At 41.5% G+C, this 17,984-nt stretch overlaps 2 protein-coding genes across 2 annotated transcripts; one reads left to right on the top strand and one right to left on the bottom strand.

The window, feature by feature from the left end:
* Positions 1-2,881: 2,881 nt before the first annotated feature.
* On the bottom strand, positions 2,882-10,986 carry trip13 (thyroid hormone receptor interactor 13). The gene is made up of 14 exons (XM_080471273.1): positions 10,855-10,986; positions 10,332-10,415; positions 7,892-8,051; positions 7,680-7,806; positions 6,936-6,991; positions 6,767-6,857; positions 6,605-6,677; positions 6,450-6,513; positions 6,285-6,371; positions 6,041-6,147; positions 5,791-5,944; positions 4,376-4,488; positions 4,202-4,271; positions 2,882-4,121 (listed from the first exon to the last, which is right to left on the bottom strand). Exons 2-14 carry the CDS (start codon positions 10,403-10,405, stop codon positions 4,026-4,028), a joined length of 1,272 nt encoding a protein of 423 aa, XP_080327399.1. The 5' UTR covers positions 10,406-10,415; positions 10,855-10,986; the 3' UTR covers positions 2,882-4,025.
* On the top strand, positions 10,984-17,843 carry brd9 (bromodomain containing 9). The gene is made up of 17 exons (XM_080471272.1): positions 10,984-11,170; positions 12,367-12,587; positions 12,665-12,790; positions 12,898-13,027; positions 13,162-13,219; positions 13,438-13,582; positions 13,690-13,800; positions 14,239-14,426; positions 15,293-15,425; positions 15,600-15,675; positions 15,781-15,876; positions 15,968-16,100; positions 16,188-16,299; positions 16,409-16,465; positions 16,559-16,664; positions 17,301-17,471; positions 17,549-17,843. The coding sequence occupies exons 1-17, from the start codon at positions 11,122-11,124 to the stop codon at positions 17,647-17,649; spliced, it is 2,013 nt and encodes a 670-aa protein (XP_080327398.1). The 5' UTR covers positions 10,984-11,121; the 3' UTR covers positions 17,650-17,843.
* Positions 17,844-17,984: the final 141 nt, after the last annotated feature.

Here is a 17,984-nt window from a genome sequence, read left to right as displayed (position 1 = left end):
ACCAGTTTCGCAATAGTTAGATTTTAGTAGAATTACATCTTAATAATGATACAGAAATAACACTTACATGTTCTTTCACAATAACCACACTGATTATCAGTTTTCACACATCATCAACCTTGCACTCAGAAATCAACTGAAACATTAAAAACGGAATTATTTTTTTAATCAGTATCCAAGATTTGTAGCAACCACAAAATGCTAAATGATTCCTAATCACAGTAACACAATCGTTAGAAGGTTGTTTGGGGTGATACATGAAACATTACCTCTAAACCTCTGGTGTTAAAGCGCTTGCTTGTAAAAGTTCTATTATTTTGAAAAGTCCATTGGTCGGTTTCCTTGTTGCAGATTATTCCACTTGACACATGATCTGTTCGGTCTGGCAGCTGGGTTGATGGTGAAAGTAAAACCACGTCCTCGGATGGTCCAATTTTCATCGCCTTCAGCTTCATTCCTGCTTTTTAAAGTTGATTGATAATGTTATTCACTTTTGCTTTCTCTACTTTGCTTCATCAGTTTATCCGTCTGAATCCCAAAATCCCACAGACCTCCAAACAAGCGTCCAACGACATGAAAATACAACAAATGGATTTTTCTGATGTGCAGATATCATCACAGAAGCCTGATTCAGGGAGAGCATCACTATAAAGGAACTGGTGTTGATGGTTCCCTTTATCATGTGGAGCATTACTTTATCAGATGTCTGAGATAAACTTTGCTTTATCGAAAAGAAACAGGAAAAACATGTTGCACATGAGGACATAAGACGCTCCTGAGCCGGTTCATTGTTGGTTTCTTATGGCAGGGTGGTAAAACCAACAAACAAACAAAACAAGCCCCGTCTCGGGATACATGCCAAGAGTTACGAACAGTCAATTCCACAGATAACTTTTAAATCACGTTAGTGTTTAGTAAATTAATAATCCACAAAATACTGAGACACAGTCAATATAATATTACAGCATCAGCTTTTATCACCTTTGAAACATCTTATTCTTGTGCGTCATATGAAAGTGTCCCAGTTTCACCACCGTACCTTGATGCGTGTGGGGTACAGCTGTAGAGCTGCTCCTGTCACTTTGCCCCCCCCCCATCCAACACACACACACACACACACACACACACACACACACACACACACACACACACACACACACACACACACACACACACACACACACACACACACACACACACACACACACACACACACACACACAGTCTCAGATCACTGTCTGTGGATGACAGGAGGAGCAGACATTTGCATGGCTCATTGATGGCAGCTCCCTTTGATCCTACTTGCCGTGCCTAATTATCACCATTTCTTTATGCAGCCGGGCTCCCAGGATTCTGCCTCTTTACGAGGTATCTTTTTTTTTCCCCGCCTCATCCTTTCTCCTACGCCTTTTAACATCCCGCTTAAACGGATGACAAGCACTTGGGACACAGAAATCTGTTAGTACTTTCTGACAGGACAGTTTTAAGTGAAGGGGAGAGAGAGAGAGAGAGAGAGAGAGAGAGAGAGAGAGAGAGAGAGATGCGATCGTCCTTTACAAGAAATGTTCATCTTGATAAAAGAACTGGTTTATGATGAAAGGCTGTCATGTTGATGGACTGAAGAGGATGTGGATCGTTAAACGTGCAGATTTCTTTTACTTCAGCGTTGCGCTTTTGAATCAGCGATGGAAAGTGCAACCTTGCAAGAACTCAAAATGTTTGTGTGTCGCTTCAAACATCTGTTGAAATTAATCTCGTCTCCACCGCTGGCATATAGGGAGATATTCCAACGCCTCCAGCAATTTACATGAACGGCAGTTGAGAAGTTAAACACCAAGCTGTTTGTTTGGGTTTTTTTTTTAAACACCTTAAAGCTGCTTGAAACTGTGATAAAAATCCAGTAACAATAAGGCTTTTGACTTTTCTTCCTTCTCCGACTTGATTGCCTTTTAACAGCTGCCTGGTTTTGGACCGACTACAGTCAAAGAGAAAGAAAAAGAAAAAGAAAAAAGGCCTCCAGACAAAGCAATTATGGTTTTATTTACCATTCTGGTTCTTACGGCTCTCCTTTTCTCTGCACTTTATGATCATTGATCAGATTAGAGAATCGCTGAGCTCCCTGATGTGATTCATCTCCCATAAAAACGTCATTGAAATTGATAACTATTAGGAGTGCGTGATAACATGCAGCCAAAGAGAACAGCGACGTGTCCCAAGTTTAATGTGCTCTTTCTGCGCGAGGGGGAAATCCACCCCGGGTGGGTCCTGATTAGAGTATAAATATTTCACTTGATCTTAACGAGAGACTTCTGACAGACAAATCAAATCCACCAATAAATCTCCTAATAAGCTTAATGACACAGAGCAGGGGGGTCATTGGGTAACAGCCATATGATTGAGGTCTGAAGCGTGTCAATGGAGATGAATTCACTGTTTGCTTTGCTTTTACATTCAGGAACAGCCTAAAGGATTCACCTTTGAAGTGGAATGAAAAAAAAAAAGGCTGTTGCCAACAACAAACAAAGGGCACATTGTGTGTGAACCCGGCAGCTGACGTGCAAAGCAGCCGAGCATTCACAGAATGCAAAACATGTTCATGCGAACAATGAAGTCCCTGATCGGTCCATGTAAACTGTGCACGGGCACCGATACATTTCAAAATGCTATCGTCTTTCAAGTCTTTTGTGTTTGGGTCAAATCGGCGGGCCAGCACTCGTAAACACGGCGTGTGTAGGTTTTAATGGAGCCGGATTACTGTGGTGGGGTTTGTTTTTTTAAACTACATTCAAAGTTAAACTTGGAAGTGCATTCTGCTCTCAGCAACAGTTAATACTTCAGATGTTTCTTGGAGAAGTGATTATAAATAATCAAGACAATATTAACAGGAAATAGCCTTTATTTCTTTTATAACTATTGCTCTTATTGTGACTATATTATAACTCGGACAGGAACTGTAGGAAACAGACTTCCATCCCCATACGAGCCTATGAGATAAGTTCTAAAAACTAATGAGTGAATGCTTGGTTTGACAGCCAATCGTAGGATGACGGTTATTTAAATTGCTAAACGTATTACAATGGAAAACCAAACACATGCATGTAGATTAAAATGAAAGATATACAATTAAATATGGTATATATGTGGCAGTTGCGAGGATGACGTTTGTCGGCGCCCACAGAATGAAACGTGACCATCCCTGACGTCACTTATCCACTATGACAAAAAGCATGTGTGGAACTATAACAGCCTTTGCATGCCACCATGTGGCGGCCATTGAGCGTGTCCAAAAATCATTTCCTTCCAACAAGAAACATTACAAATAATATTTATTGCAAAGTTATAAACAAAGATGTGCTGAACATGTTATTCCAGGGAGTTAATAGAAACATTAAAATTAATGTGAAAATGAGGACAGAAACAGAACATCCCTTTTTAAAAAAAAAACAAAACAAAAACCAAATGAACAATGTCCATCCAAAACGCACGTTAAGGATAAAGTGTGTGTTTTAACATAAAAACATGTTTAAATATAAGCACAGCTTGCAGCCAACAAGAACACTTAAAACTGACAGCAATCAAAACATGTTGATACAGCCGATTCTGCTCGGTAAACCACCAACTGAAGCGCCCCGACTGACTTCATGTCTATGGAAAGATGCCACTACTACAACGTAAGTGAGGACTCCGTTTACGCCAAAAACAACAAACGACTTCCGTGAAAGAAAACCGGTTGGCAGTGTTAAAGTTAAAGCTGCACGTTATATAAAAATATCAAACACTTTGGAAATGAGAATGAAGTAAACAGTGAATACAACATCGAACATTCAAGCACTGGGTTCGTCTGGGTCTTTTTAGGCCGCGGCACCAACAGAAAATCACCTGAATCAAGAGTTGCGTGTTACAGGAAGTATTGGTTAAAACAATCTTTGTATCTATGAAGTTCAACGCGGCGGGATAAAAAGCCGTGAGGCGCTGGATTAGCAGCTTACAAACAACCGTGTGTCAGCCTTTGAGCCCTAATCCGTTCAGACACTGTTGACCAGGTTACCTTTCTCCTCCTTCTGTTTGTCCACCGCCAGGCTCATGGCCTCCAGAAACCTCTCCAGAGATGCTGTCGGAGTCTGCAGGCAAACAAAGCAATATTTTAATACACGAAGACTCAAGCTTTAAATTTCTTCGCGGAACAAAAACAAGCGCTTGCCTTCACAAAGAGTGCATGGGCGAGGAATGGCAGTTTCCTGAGTGCTCTCCCACTCAGACCTTTGCTTTTTCTGGAAATGGAAAACATAAACAAAACATTAGTCTCTTGTTGTTGCAGCTCCCGCCGACACCCGAGTGCCATGACCCGAGTGCGATTTGTGGCGTTTGTACTCACAGGGCGACGTCCCTCAGCTTCAGACTGTGTTTGGACATCTCGCTCTCCGCAAAGTCGAAGGTCTCCAGCTCATTTATGGTGAACAGCTGCTGGCGAGGGACGATGATCTGACACTGTGGATGGATTCACACCAAGTATAGGTGTGAGAGAAATTCACCGGTATAAGGCCGAAGCAGCCAGACTGAAGCTGTGGCGGAGGTCACCTCCAGTCCACGCCGTGCTAACTTAGACAGAAAAGATCGGCGGGGGGATTCAGGTCCCGTTAACACCACAAGGTTTCAAGTGAAAACGCATGCTTTTAGCGTTTTCGTCGAAGAAATGTTTGGCGTTTACACGGCAACGTTGTGAAAACCATTGAATCACACACACATGCAGGGCAGAGAACAATACGCTATAAACATGAACAATGGCGACTCTGGCGAGCACACGGACATTCGTATGGACAGATGACAAAGTCAGATTTGCTTTAAAACAATAAAACTACCAAGAACACGGAGAACACGGAGAACATGGAGTGGGAGTCATGACTCTCTCGAGGCAAACATTGTCGTTATTGTCCATCTACACGCGTTTGTGCCGCAGAACTATTTACAATGGCCGTGGTGTGTATGCACAGTAGCAGCGCCACAGGACCACAAAATTCTCAAAAAGTTCCACCATTTTTTATTATTATTTTTTTTTTTAAAGTTGCTTTTTCAGTGGCTCCGAGCACTGTTGTCTTGAAAACGAAAAATCAAAATGCAACAAAGGCTTCGCGTTTTCACTAAAAAACGTTAGGCCTCAGAAGTAGGAAAGGTCCAACTTCCCAGAGGGAAAACCGCAGCTGAAGCTTCCTCTGGGAAAGTGGGAAACTGTTGAATGAGCTTCTAAAAACATGTCGTTCAATATGGTGTCGTTTGGATGAAAGTCAAGAAATCGACTCGCTCTGTGCACAAACAAGGTTTTAAAATGTTTGTTCTCTTTCACCACATCAGTGAAACCGACTTGCCAAAAGCTCCAGAGCAAATGTGCTTGTCGTTGATATCACAAACTGGGAAATTGGCCCTTCCCAACTGGTAACTCAATTTTGAATATAGTAGATTTGTCTAGATTCTAGTTTTCCATGTAAACTTGATTTTTGGAAATAATTTTTGTGATCTTCAAATGTTGCTTTTCATTCATCCCCAGAACACAATCACCACACACTGCAGAGCGACGATGAACAGCACCAGACAAATACAATTAACTCATTTAACAGTGACTGAGCAGTGCGACCGAGTCATTTTGTGAGTCAGGATACAGACCTTCATCTCCCAATGTTGATGCTTTTGTTTCGATTGAAAAATTAACAAATCTCCAAAATTTAGTCGGGCATCTCCGACTGTTTGAAATTGAGAAACTAAAATAAATGTACAGCGTTTTGTGTGTATATTCACCTTCATCAGCTCCTCCAGGGAGGAGAGGTAGATGTTATAGATGCCTTTCTCAGACGGCGGTCCGATGTACTGCTTGATATCCGCTCGGTCCACAAACGCCAGGTCGATCTTCTCCGTCACGTTGGACGTCGTCAGGATCACCACGTTGGAATGTCTGAGAAATACGACAATGGAAGACAATGGGAGACAATGGAGTGTTGAGTGAAGCCGAATGTTTTTTTTTACAAGAATACAGGTTTGATCATCAAACCGTTTGATCTGGTCCAGCTGAGTGAGGACGGCGTTGACCACTCGGATGGCGTCGGACGGCTCCGTTCCAGCCTGGCAGGCATTTCTCGCTGCTGTCAGACTCTCCACCTATTCATTAAAAAAAAAAATTCAATAATAAAATGCGGATTCACAACAGACGCTTCTATCGCACAAGTTATTAGACTGAGTAGGAGAAGAAAAGAAATTGATTTGTGAAATCTCTTCACGAGAGGGCCGGAGGTTACCTCGTCGATCAGCACAAACACCAGACCGTCTTTGTCGTCGATGAATTGTTGGATCTTTTGAAACATCCTGGTGACCAGCTTCCCGCTCTGTAATCAAGAAGTGTGATTAGCTGGAACGACGACATCAGTTCAGTGTGGAACAAAAAAAAGAGGGTTTTTATTTACCTCGGAGAACCACTTTGAGAACAAACTGTGGCTGTTGATCTCCACAAACTGTCCGTAAGAATACCTGCGGGCAGAGGAAGGGGGGGGGGGGGCTTTTGAAATGAGGAGAGCAGGTGTGGGGACAGCTGAAGCGCTCTGAATGAGGCTTGTCTTACCGGTTCGACATTCTGATTGACAGTTTCTGGGCTAAAGCTTTGCACAGCGAGGTTTTCCCGGTGCCCGGGGGTCCTGAAAGGGAGCCCGTCCAAAGAGGTAGAAATCAGTTACTGCACAGCCGTCATCACACACCACATGATCTCAAGTCAGAGGATTTCTACCGTGAAGCAGCACAACGCGGTTCCAAGAGACCAGGTTACTGTCGACGTTTTTGTCTGAGAAGTAAATCGTTGTTGTGACGTAATCCAGCAGCTGCAGGAAAATCCACACGCCGGAAGGTCAAGTTCAACAGTCAAGAAATCGACAATCCTCAGCTGTTTATTATTTTACCTGTGTTTTAACTCCGGTATCGTACACCAGGCTCTCCCAAATCCCATCAAATTCAGCTGTGAACAAAAGAACCCATTTAAAGGCAAATACAGATAAATAATCTCAAAACACTTCACACTGTCCCATTCACCGATTCATTCGCACACAGTGTTGTGATGCCAGGTGCTTGACCTCCAATGAGAGCGTTTTGACGTCCAGCCTCTTTCCTGAGGACACTACAGCCCATTTTGAGCCGGACCGAGGCCAGGGCTGAAAACTTGCAAAACGTTTTCTCTTTGATTTAGAGCAAAACGTCCACATTTCCTCGGTTCTGCAACAGGATGAATTTTCTTTTTCTAAATGGTGCTTTCTGGGAAAGATACAGCAAAGGGTCCAATAAGCAGATCCTCCACCTGTGACTCAAATTTTAACCTGAAATTTTGAGAATCTGCTGAAAGATCTGAACTCTTGTCGTCCACATGATTCCTGCAGCCTTCAGGTTTTTCACAAATTCACCCTCATGTTTCAGTTTGATGCTCAAGCTAGTTGAAGGTTGCCAATTTTCACTCTCTCTGGTATTGGTCTTGAGTTACGTCCACTTAAAAATACTGAAAGAATGAATGAAAAACAAGATATCTTCCATCATTTCTATGTAAACTATTAGCTTACAGTGCTTGAACTTTGCCTATCCTGATTTAGAGTGGAAGCACACAAATACTGGAAATGTTACGGTTAACGTGCGATCCTGCACAGCTCCACCATCACCTGCCGGGAGCAGCCAGTGATTGGCTGCTGAAAGCTCCTCATCCTCCTCCAACGTGAGCGTGCTGGGTCCGTCCTCATTCAGAGTGTAGATGTAAACAGAGACCGAGCAGTTCTTTAAATCGAGGGGCTGAGTGGAGAAAAGAATCGGAATCCGTCTTTCACGTCACTATCAAAACGCATAGAGATTCAAGGCGAGTAGGAACATTACGGACCGGTGCATTTATTTCTTCAAGATCAACCAGAGCGATGAACTGAACATGTTTCTGAAGGAACTCATCATCAAACTCCGTCCATCTGTAGTTTCCAAAGACCATGCTGTGGCGATTCAGCAGAGCCTGAACATGCCCCTTCAGATCGGACAGTTTGGCTGTGCTGAAATGGAAATACAGAGAGAATTAAAAGTTAGACAAAAACAGGGAGACACACACAGATTGATGTGGACGGATTAGGACAGAAATCATTTAATCCTTCATGAGAAAGTGCTTCTAACAGCTGCATCGTATGCATGAATGGTGGTATATGAATAAAAAAATGTAATTATGTTTCAACAACAGTTGTTTGTTTTTGTCATTTTAACTTGCTTAAGGGTCTTCCTAAAAAGTTGCTTTTCCATTCTTGTTCTGTCTTATCGTTGTACAAATATCCCTGTGAAGCCCTTTGAATCGTTCCAGTCTGCATGATGAAGCGCTATGAAAATAACCTGAGATTGCCTGACAAAATTAATGGCTTCCATTCATTTTTATAACTTGAAAAAACAATGTCAGTAAAAGGGAAAGTTGTCTCTGAACCCTCGTACCAAATGATCTGATAAATCCAAGAACCACAAATGACAAGCAAATTGTTGAACCTGTGTTACAAAAATCTGGCTTTATGTTGCCACTAAATTGACTGATATCATTCTAACAACAAGCAATCACAAAATTCAACGTCTGTCCATTTGAACAGAAACCTTTAGGCAAAAATAAATCCCAGAGAACCACCAAGAAGCAGAATCTGCAACTACATTACATTGTGCAATCAAAATGAGATTGTGCCAGATTGTGTGGCAGATGAAAGCATTTTCTGTTTGAAATGAACAAAAGAGTAAAACTAGGTTGCCAGTAGATGCAAAGGGAAAGCCCTGTAGTCATTCATAACAACAGACACGTTACTAAGCAACACGGCAGGACTCAGATTGGCCCGACTACAACCAGGAGAGACAAAACACTGCTCCGAATGCAAGGGAGGGCAAACCATCTTCTTCAGGGGGGGCAGAAGTATTACTAGTGGAGAGCGCTGGAATACTTACACTGGAAGTGCTCACGTTTAAAATAAAAGCCGGGCAGTTGTATTGCATACATGTACACTCCTTTTTATTCAATTTACAATGTCTTAATGACCCCTCGTGGACCCGTCAGAGACAGGAAAAGTTTCACAGGCCTCAGCGTGCCACACTCACTGACACCTTAGTGATGTGGTGTGTCTACCGCCCCCTGATGGCGACTACAGTTCCATTATGACATGCTCCTCTTCAACGGGCTCCCAGGGTGTGCATTTAATATTTAAATATTTGTCACAAGTCAGTTTGAGTGTCAGCTGTCATTCCAGAGCAAATGTTTAAAAAATAATGATAAAAAAATTAGAACACAAACAAGCAATGACTAAATACATAGAAACAAAAAGGGAGGAAAGCCACATAAAGACGTTTTTTAATTTACAAAGTTGCCTAAATGTAGTTACAATTTTTGTATGCTCAATTATGTCTATTAATTCCAAAATGATGTACTGATATTTCAAAGCTCACTAAAATATCACGGCCATCTAAACTTTGCTTGTTCTCAACACTTTATTTAATAACTGCGGGAGAACATTGCGTTTGGTTTCTTTGAACAACCACAAACAAATGGACATTTTGTGAGATAAACTTATAAAACCTGTAGACGTTCCTCTTCCAAGAGGTTCCATTTGCAAATATTTTTTTCCACTCATTCCCTTTTCTTTGAACTCATGAGCTTTTTGTTTTGAATTTTGGGCATTTTGATGTTACATGCATTTCTGTCACCCTGCTCTATTGTTCTTTATGTGTATTATCCTTCAATCATAGTGATTCGTCCCCACAAATTGCCGCTGACAAGGCGTTACGGTGTGGAAGGAGTCAAAAGCTCATGGTGAAAGTAGAGTTATTGACAACCATCAGTGCCCCGATTCGGGGGCCAAAGCCGCAAGTCAAGTCAAACCACAGTCAATGTGGGAAGTGCCAAGAACCAGAAGTGTCTCTCCAACCACCCCTGTACTCTGACCAGCCATCTAAAAACATTTTAAAAAGTGTGACTTGAATTACATTGACATGTTGAGGAATGAATTAAACCAGACAGCATATGCAAAACCTTTTGAAATTCTAAAGTGAGAGTAATATAACACAAGTGGTGATTACAAGTTGATTTAAGAAGCCAACACAATCTGGCTGTATATTAAGTAAAGACTAATACAAATGTCTGTCTTCTTAAACTGCTTTTTAACTCACAAGAAAATCTAATTTATTGCTCATACCGGTAAATAAAGTATATGAAGGCTCTGTATTGAAATACATCACATGTATGATATTGTTAAAACTAAGAGAGCTATTTTACTTGACAGTAACAGTGGCACAGCTTCACCTTTATAAACACTCACCTGTGGGATTTAACGAGGACCTCCACATTGATAATCTGTTTGTAGTTTACTTCTTCTGTCTCGTCACCCTCCATGATTGGAAAACTGTGGACACCAGAGCAACATTTAGCAGCTTTTAACAGCCTTCCTCTTGAAAGCATGTCACACGTTTTAATCTGCACCAAAAACTATCAGTCGTCCGGTGTAACGGATTAACTGGTTTCCCTTTCAACTGATGACCGACTTCCTTTAGCATCCCTCTTGTCGTTGCGAGTAACAGCAGATTTCAAAAACACGGCAGAAATCCACAGCCGTCCCAGTGAACGCCATTTAGCCATATTCACAATGAATGTTCCTATTTCAACATCTGACGTGATTAGCAGCAATGACAGACGCTACAGGACGTGGGTCACCAGTTAACAGGGAAGCCAGTTAACCTGAAACACTAGCTAGCTCTCTAGCTTACATAGCTACGTAAGCAATGTTGTAGCTGGCTAACACGGCCGGGTACTATTAACAACACAACAACAAACTGGAATCGCACCTTAAAACGTCAACGCCGCCAAGTTTGAGTGAAATATCTGGCCGTCAGTGACTTTCTGAGGTCTGTTGAGTTGACGGAAAAGACGACGGCTCAGTCAAATCCAGCGCGCTGATTTCTTACACCGGAAGTACTATCGGTTCGAGATTGTACTTCCGCTCACCTCCATCGTTTTCGCTGTTAGATCTGTTTTTACTACGAGGATAACGACGCGGCTACTGCCAACATACTCGGAATAAGCCCAAGAAAAGTTCATACTATCTCGGAGGCATGGGGAAAAAACACAAGAAGCACAAACCGGAGTGGAGAACAGTTGATGGTAGCTGAGTGATCCGTTAAACCTTTTGTGTAGCGAGCTTCATATTAGCTTAGCATTGCAGCACAGGTAGAAGAAACTGCAGAGCTGTAGTGTTTGTAAAAGAGAACAATGCATGCAAATGTTTAGACTTAGCTGTCAACTGCTTTGATATTATCCCCACTATAATACAAATTTGTAACAGTATAATATATCACCCTGAACCTGGCGGAGTTTTAGCGGTGTTAGCATGTTAGGAGTGCATTTTTCTGAGTTCCTATTATTTGTCAATTTCTAACTTTAGTTTGCGATCAACAAAAACAACTCTGTTATCTTACAATTTAATGTAAATGTTTAGTAAAGTACACAAGAACTATTTAATCTATGGTGCCTTTATAAACAGCTCACAATGCTTTAAAAAATAAAAGCATCAACAATAATAAAACTCAACTTGATATCCTTTTATAAGGAGTCCGAATATTTAAAGAAAGTAGTGTATTTGTGAGGCTTGTTTCTTCTGTATGGTTGTTACCAAGCAAGCAATCCAAATGACAAGCTTCGGAATTTATATTATCACTGATTATTTTATCAATTGTCTGCATGTTCAATTGCTTACCCGTTTACACATTATATTTAGATCATGTTACGTTTATTCAATTCAACTTTATTTATGTAGCACCATATACAACACAGGCATTTCTAGGCGTTTTTTTTAATTTGATGCACAAAGGAAGCATCACCTGTAAGCTCATGTTATGACACATGTAATGAATACCAAAGTGCAGTACAGAGTGGTACAAGAGATCCTTCATTCCTCAGGCAATAAGACTCTGTAATTAATCCTTGTAGATAGTGTCTGTTGTGTTTTTCTGATTATTTCATCCTTCGAGCCTCAAAGCCAGCTTGACAGCAGGGTGAGATTGTAAAATGCATAATGCAACAGCTATAGGAGAAGTTTTCTTGACATTCCACTGTATTTTACAAGAGAAGTTTCAATAAATTAGGTTTAAGAAAAAAGAAAAAATTCTAATTTACAGCTTGTTATGACACAATCGGTCCACTCAAGGTGAAATTAGGCCATATTTGGCCGCTGAACTAAAATGTTTTTGACACCCCTGCTCTAAATCATACAGTTTACATCCAATCTAATTGTTGCTGTGCTTTCTGTTTTGGCGCCAGCCTCCCTCTCTCATGCTTCACCTCATTTGTTTTGTTTGTAGACTATGAGGACAAAGCTCTGGAGAAGCCGTTGAAGCTCGTGCTCAAAGTGGGAGGGAGCGAGGTGACGGAGCTCTCCGGTTCGGGTCACGACTCCAGCTACTACGATGACAGATCGGACCACGAGCGCGAACGGCACAAGGAGAAGAAGAAGAAGAAGAAGAAAAAGTCTGAGAAGGATAAAGACAAATATGTAGACGATGAGGAGAGAAGGCGGAGGAAGGTTAGCAAACGGGATGATGCTTTATGTGATTAACGCACTGTTCTGAAGTTAAAACTCAAGCTTTTTTTATTTTAAAGGAGGAAAAACGGAAGAAGAGGGAGCGGGAGCAGAATGAATCAGAGGCGGCGGCTGTGGCTGCATCTGGTAGCGGGGTGCCTGTTGAACCTTTCACACTACCCAAAACCATCACTATTGCATTAGAGGTGGGAAAAGGTCTTAAGATTGAAGATACTTCATTTATATTCCTGTTTACATTTAACCAGTCAACCTGTCAGCAATTCAAGCTCATATTCTCTTTTCACGTGATCAGCCAGAGGAGAAGAAAAAGAAGAAGGAAAGGTTCGAGATCGAGCCCGAACTGGAGGATTTTCACCCAAGTGTCAAGATGGACTTGGATCCGCAAGGAGACCGTCCAGTCAGAGCGTGCAGGACACAGCAAGGTAAAACCGCCTCGATTCACACAGGATACAAAAAGATCAATTTGCAAGTTGATGTTTTTTTGTTGTTGTTTTTGTAAGTGCATATGAATCCCTCATGTATGAACATAAAGTTTCTTGATGTTTGCACAATGCAGATAATGAGTCCACTCCTCGCCAACAACTACTGGAGCACTTTTTGAGGCAGCTGCAGAGGTGAGCAACACGTATTGACAATAAGTACATCCACCTCGAATGTTGTTCTACTGCTTTTTAAACATTATATTCCTGCTTGAAGTTGTTTTTTTTTTCCAGCATGTAGTTTAATTCAGTTTACAGCTGAAGTGAAGGTGTAAGAAATGAACATACAGACTGAGAGGGTTACAGCTCCAGTTCATGTGCTGAGTAACACTGAGCACCACATATCTTTCCAGGAAAGATCCCCATGGATTTTTCTCACTTCCAGTGACTGACGCCATCGCTCCTGGTTACTCCGTGATCATCAAACATCCCATGGACTTCAGTACCATGAAGGACAAGATCAGAAACAACGACTACAACACAGTAACAGAGTTCAAGGTGAGATTTCCTTGAACAACATGAATTAATGAAAACGTTAATATTTCGTTCCCAAATTGGTTTGAAAACTCAATTCTTTCTTCCTCCTGAAATGCCCTGGCCTTCAGGGGGACTTCAAACTGATGTGTGACAACGCGATGGTGTACAACCGGCCGGAGACCGTCTACTACAAGGCTGCCAAGAAACTGCTTCACACAGGATTCAAGATGATGAGCAAGGTGATGAGGACATAGGGAAAAAATATCTGTTGATATTGTAGTGCATAAAATTACACATCAAACTACAGTTTTGTAGTTTTTGTAATTCATTTAAAAAGGAAATCACAAACATTTCTCTTATGTCTTAACATTACCTTTTTTTGCACTGGTTACATTTTTAGATTTAAAACAAGCAAAGACTTGAATTAGCTCACATTTCTTTTAAAATATTTTAACAATTCCGTCATTGTTTTTGAAGAATATTTGTTTGAACTCGAAGCTATAAAGAAATCAGGAATGAACAAAGCTTTCTGAATCATAATATCTACTTTCACTTTCATTTTAAACGTCTTTTACATCGTCAAACATCACTGCCGCTTGTGTTTCTCTACATTTCATCAACATACTTTGCCAATTCGGGCCATGAAGTTAAATGTGTTTGTCCTCCTGTGTGTCCAGGAGCGGCTCCTGGCTCTGAAGCGCAGCATGTCTTTCATGCAGGACATGGATTTCACTCAGCAGGCTGCTATTTTAGGAGACGAGGACCTGGCGGCTGACCTGCCTCCTCCAGAGACCATCGTCATGCCGGTGGAATCGGCCAAGAAGTCCAGGAAACAACCAACCAAAGACATGAAGGAAGTCATCAGGTAGCCTTCATTTTGTCCAACTTTTTTTTTTTTTTTTTTAATTCATGTTTAAGAAGCGGCAGGTTGTCCGCAGCACACACCAGAAGCAGGAGTTGATGTTTTGGGGATTTTTTTGTTGTTGTCACAAAACAGTTGGTCTCTATCGTCTAAAGGTGCCCAAACTGGCTCAGCACGTTTTGATAATAATAACATGGAATATGTCCCACATGCAAAACTTACATTTGACTATATTGAGTTGTAAATTCCGACACTAGGCAGAACCTCAATACGATAGGTCAGGGGTCATCAACCTTTTTCAAACAAGAAATAGATATGAGGCTTCTGAGAAACGTGAACAGCTAATTGACTTTTCCGATGACCGAACTTCCTGAATAATTAGTTTTCAATTATGTGTTTCATACTGATCTGTGTTATTCGAACACGCTCTGATGGCTGGAGTCCGGTTCTCACTAAAACAAGGCAATTCAAAGAATCTAAACTGAACTAAAGAAATGCAGGGTCACAAGTGAGCGCAGAATAATTTCAAAGATATATCTCCAGTGAGTGATCCTGCTGTTGGTGCAGTTTTTTGTTTGGATTCCTCTGGCGTAGTCAGTGCGCTGTTTCTAAGTTCATGATGATGTGGAAGCTGAAGTTCATAACAATATTTATTATTTTACGTTTGATTAGTTTGAATTTAATTTGTATTTTTTCCCACTGCTTTCAGGACAGGCAAATGATACATTCTGAATCATATTTGTCTTATTGTTTGAGGTTTTTTTGGTTTGTTTGTGGACTAATTGACTAATGTTTTGTTTTGTTTTACATGTTCCACATGTAAAAAAAAAATAGATTTACTAATACTGTAACATTGTCGTTGGTGGTAGTTACCTGTATGAGCCAGAGGGGAACGCTTGCAGCCTGACGGACAGCACGGCGGAGGAACACGTGCTGGCTCTGGTTGAACACTCAGCGGATGAAGCTCGAGACCGCATCAGCAGATACATGCCCAACTCAAAGGTTCCCACGTTTCTCACCATTTATAAGCCCCAATTCGTGTGTGTATCAGATCCATTTCGACCTTTTTGACAGACGTTCACAGTCTGATATGACAAGAGGGAACTTCTCCATTCGCGATTAGAGTCAGGTTGGACTACACTGACTTCCTGTTGTCACGTCTGTGTGTGTTTTTAGATGGGCTACTTGTGTAAGGAGTCCGACAGTTCTCTTCTATATACTGTCGTCAATCAACTAGATCCAGAAGTGGAAGGTTTGTTACTATTGTAAAACCTCTTACACAACATTTACCACAGTTTGTACGTGCATGTATTATCCGCACGTCTTTAAATAATTGTTTTTTGGGGTTTTTCCACAGAGGAGGAGACTCATAAAGTAGACTTGAGTTCTCTGTCGAATAAGCTTCTTCCTGGATTAACAACGTTAGGCTTTAAAGATGACAGGAGACATAAAGGTATGCTAGAATAGTAATTTCACATCAGTCATTTTCAATATCAATGACTGATAAATTTGCAGACTTTGATATTTATTCTTGCTCTACGCAGTGACTTTTCTAAGCAGTGCCTACAACGTTCAGAGTCTTCAGAAGAACACAATCTTTCCAGACCTGCTCTCGGATGAGATGGACAGCCTCTATTCAGCCTATGGAGACGACACAGGGGTACAGTGTGCTCTGAGGTAGGGTGGCCTTTCTTTCCTGGCATGCTAAAAAAGATTGATAAAACAAAAAAGAAACCATTACCAATCAATTTTTTACACTTAAAGCATCCAGGAGTTTGTGAAGGGCTGTGGAAGTGTCACCAAACATTGGGTCGATGGGTTCCTGGACAAGATGACAGGCAACGATCACTCTAAAGCCGTCAATCAGATACGACAGGTACTGCATCGGGCAACAGTCAGATGGCTTCCGTTGTTTCTCTCCACCACTCAAGCGTCACAGCTTCTCACAGCTGACGGCGTTACGTGTGCTTGATCTTACATTCCAGAAAAGAAACGTGATGCTGAAACCTGACGAGAGCAAATCCAACATCTGTGACATGCAGGTACGCTGTGGTGATCCATGAAAAGAGGCGCAGGTTGAAACGCCCTCAAACTAGATGGATTTGTTTGCTTGATGTTGTGTGTTTTTTGTTCAGATCGCAGATGGTGCCGGTCTGGGAGAGAGCAGCTCCGTGTTGGACTTCATGTCAATGAAGAGCTATCCGGATATGTCGCTGGATATTTCTATGCTTAATTCATTAGGTGATTATTGTCTGTAAAATGAAGTAAAAATATCTTAACATAGTAAGCGGTAAATTGGAGCATGTTTAAGCTCACACTTGATGGTGTTGATGCCAACAACATCTGAGCTTTTACCTCCCAATACTCACACTACAGACACAATAATGAGAAATGCAACTTGTAAGTATTTTAGTGACTCTTTCCAGTCCATTCCAACCCAACTTTATTTGTATTGCACTTTTAAAACAACAACCAAGTTTGACCAAAGTGCTTCACAGTTAGAAATAATAATAATGTCAAAACAGTGCCACAATATTGACAGTGCCAATGCTTAATTCGTGTTAAAAGCCAACGATACCTAAAAGAAAGAAAATATTTACTGGCTATTTCACATAAAAGTAACTGCTGTTCTATATTTGTTCACTGTTTACTGCATAGTTTTCATACGATCATCACATGCAACACAACACAGACCCACAAATGAACACACAAAGCAAAACGCAGCAGTGACAGTGAGCAACTTCTTTTTTTTTTAATGATGCAGCATCAGATTTAAAACCATTCTTCGTGAAAACATGCTGAAGCCTGCTGAAATGATGTGGCCTTGAATTGTACCTTTTTGTTTACGTCGCTTTTCTTTTGTGTTTTGTCCATTAGGTAAACCCGTGAAAAAGGAGCCAGTAAACGAGGACGGACAGCAGCAGTTCGATGACGCCGACAAACTCTTGCAGGAGTTCCAGGAGACTCAGGTGGACAGAGTCGGCTCCAGACCCTCGTCCAACCTGTCGTCTCTTTCCAACGCCTCGGAGAGGGACCAGCACCACTTAGGTATCTTCCTCTATTGTTTCTCCCTTTAACGGCACAACAGCTTGCAGTTTAAATGATATGTTTTCCCTCATCCACAGGGAGCCCGTCACACCTTGGTGTTGGCGACCAGTCCGATATGGTTCACGACCCCTATGAGTTCCTGCAGTCTCCGGAGGCAGAGGGCTCATCAAACAGCTGACCACACACACTGTCGTTTTGTTACCCTGGTGTCGACAGCACCGACTCTCCAGCGTTGGACTGCTCAAACACTGTGGAGAGACAACAGGAGCCTCAGTCTGCCTTCAAAGACTGAATAGAAGTGTACATACTAGTGTAATCTGGTGATTTTGTACGAAGAAACGCTCAAATAAATCCTCGTACCTCTGTTTTTTTAATCGTCTGTGGTTCATTGTGAAGCGGGTATTTAAACTAGCCATCAGCAATGTCCCTGCTATGGCAGCACGGGTCAATACAGGAACCAATAGTAGTACTAATCTGAATGTGGCTCAGCTCCAGCTCAAAGATCCTGTAAGA

The sequence above is a fragment of the Lipophrys pholis genome, assembly GCF_963383615.2.
Source record: "Lipophrys pholis genome assembly, chromosome: 9".
Lineage (NCBI taxonomy): Eukaryota > Metazoa > Chordata > Actinopteri > Blenniiformes > Blenniidae > Lipophrys > Lipophrys pholis.
Note: the sequence above shows the minus strand (reverse complement) of the source record. Positions and strands in the feature narration are given on the sequence as shown.

Coding starts and splice junctions, on each gene's coding strand:
- trip13 (XM_080471273.1), bottom strand. CDS start 10,405: ATGGAGGGTGACGAGACAGAAGAAGTAAACTACAAACAGATTATCAAT. Junction 6,992..7,679: donor TCACTGGCTGCTCCCGGCAG/GTGATGGTGGAG, acceptor TTTTGTTCACAG/CTGAATTTGATGGGATTTGG. Junction 5,945..6,040: donor CAGCTGGACCAGATCAAACG/GTTTGATGATCA, acceptor CGTATTTCTCAG/ACATTCCAACGTGGTGATCC.
- brd9 (XM_080471272.1), top strand. CDS start 11,122: ATGGGGAAAAAACACAAGAAGCACAAACCGGAGTGGAGAACAGTTGAT. Junction 13,801..14,238: donor GATTCAAGATGATGAGCAAG/GTGATGAGGACA, acceptor CTGTGTGTCCAG/GAGCGGCTCCTGGCTCTGAA. Junction 15,877..15,967: donor AGATGACAGGAGACATAAAG/GTATGCTAGAAT, acceptor TGCTCTACGCAG/TGACTTTTCTAAGCAGTGCC.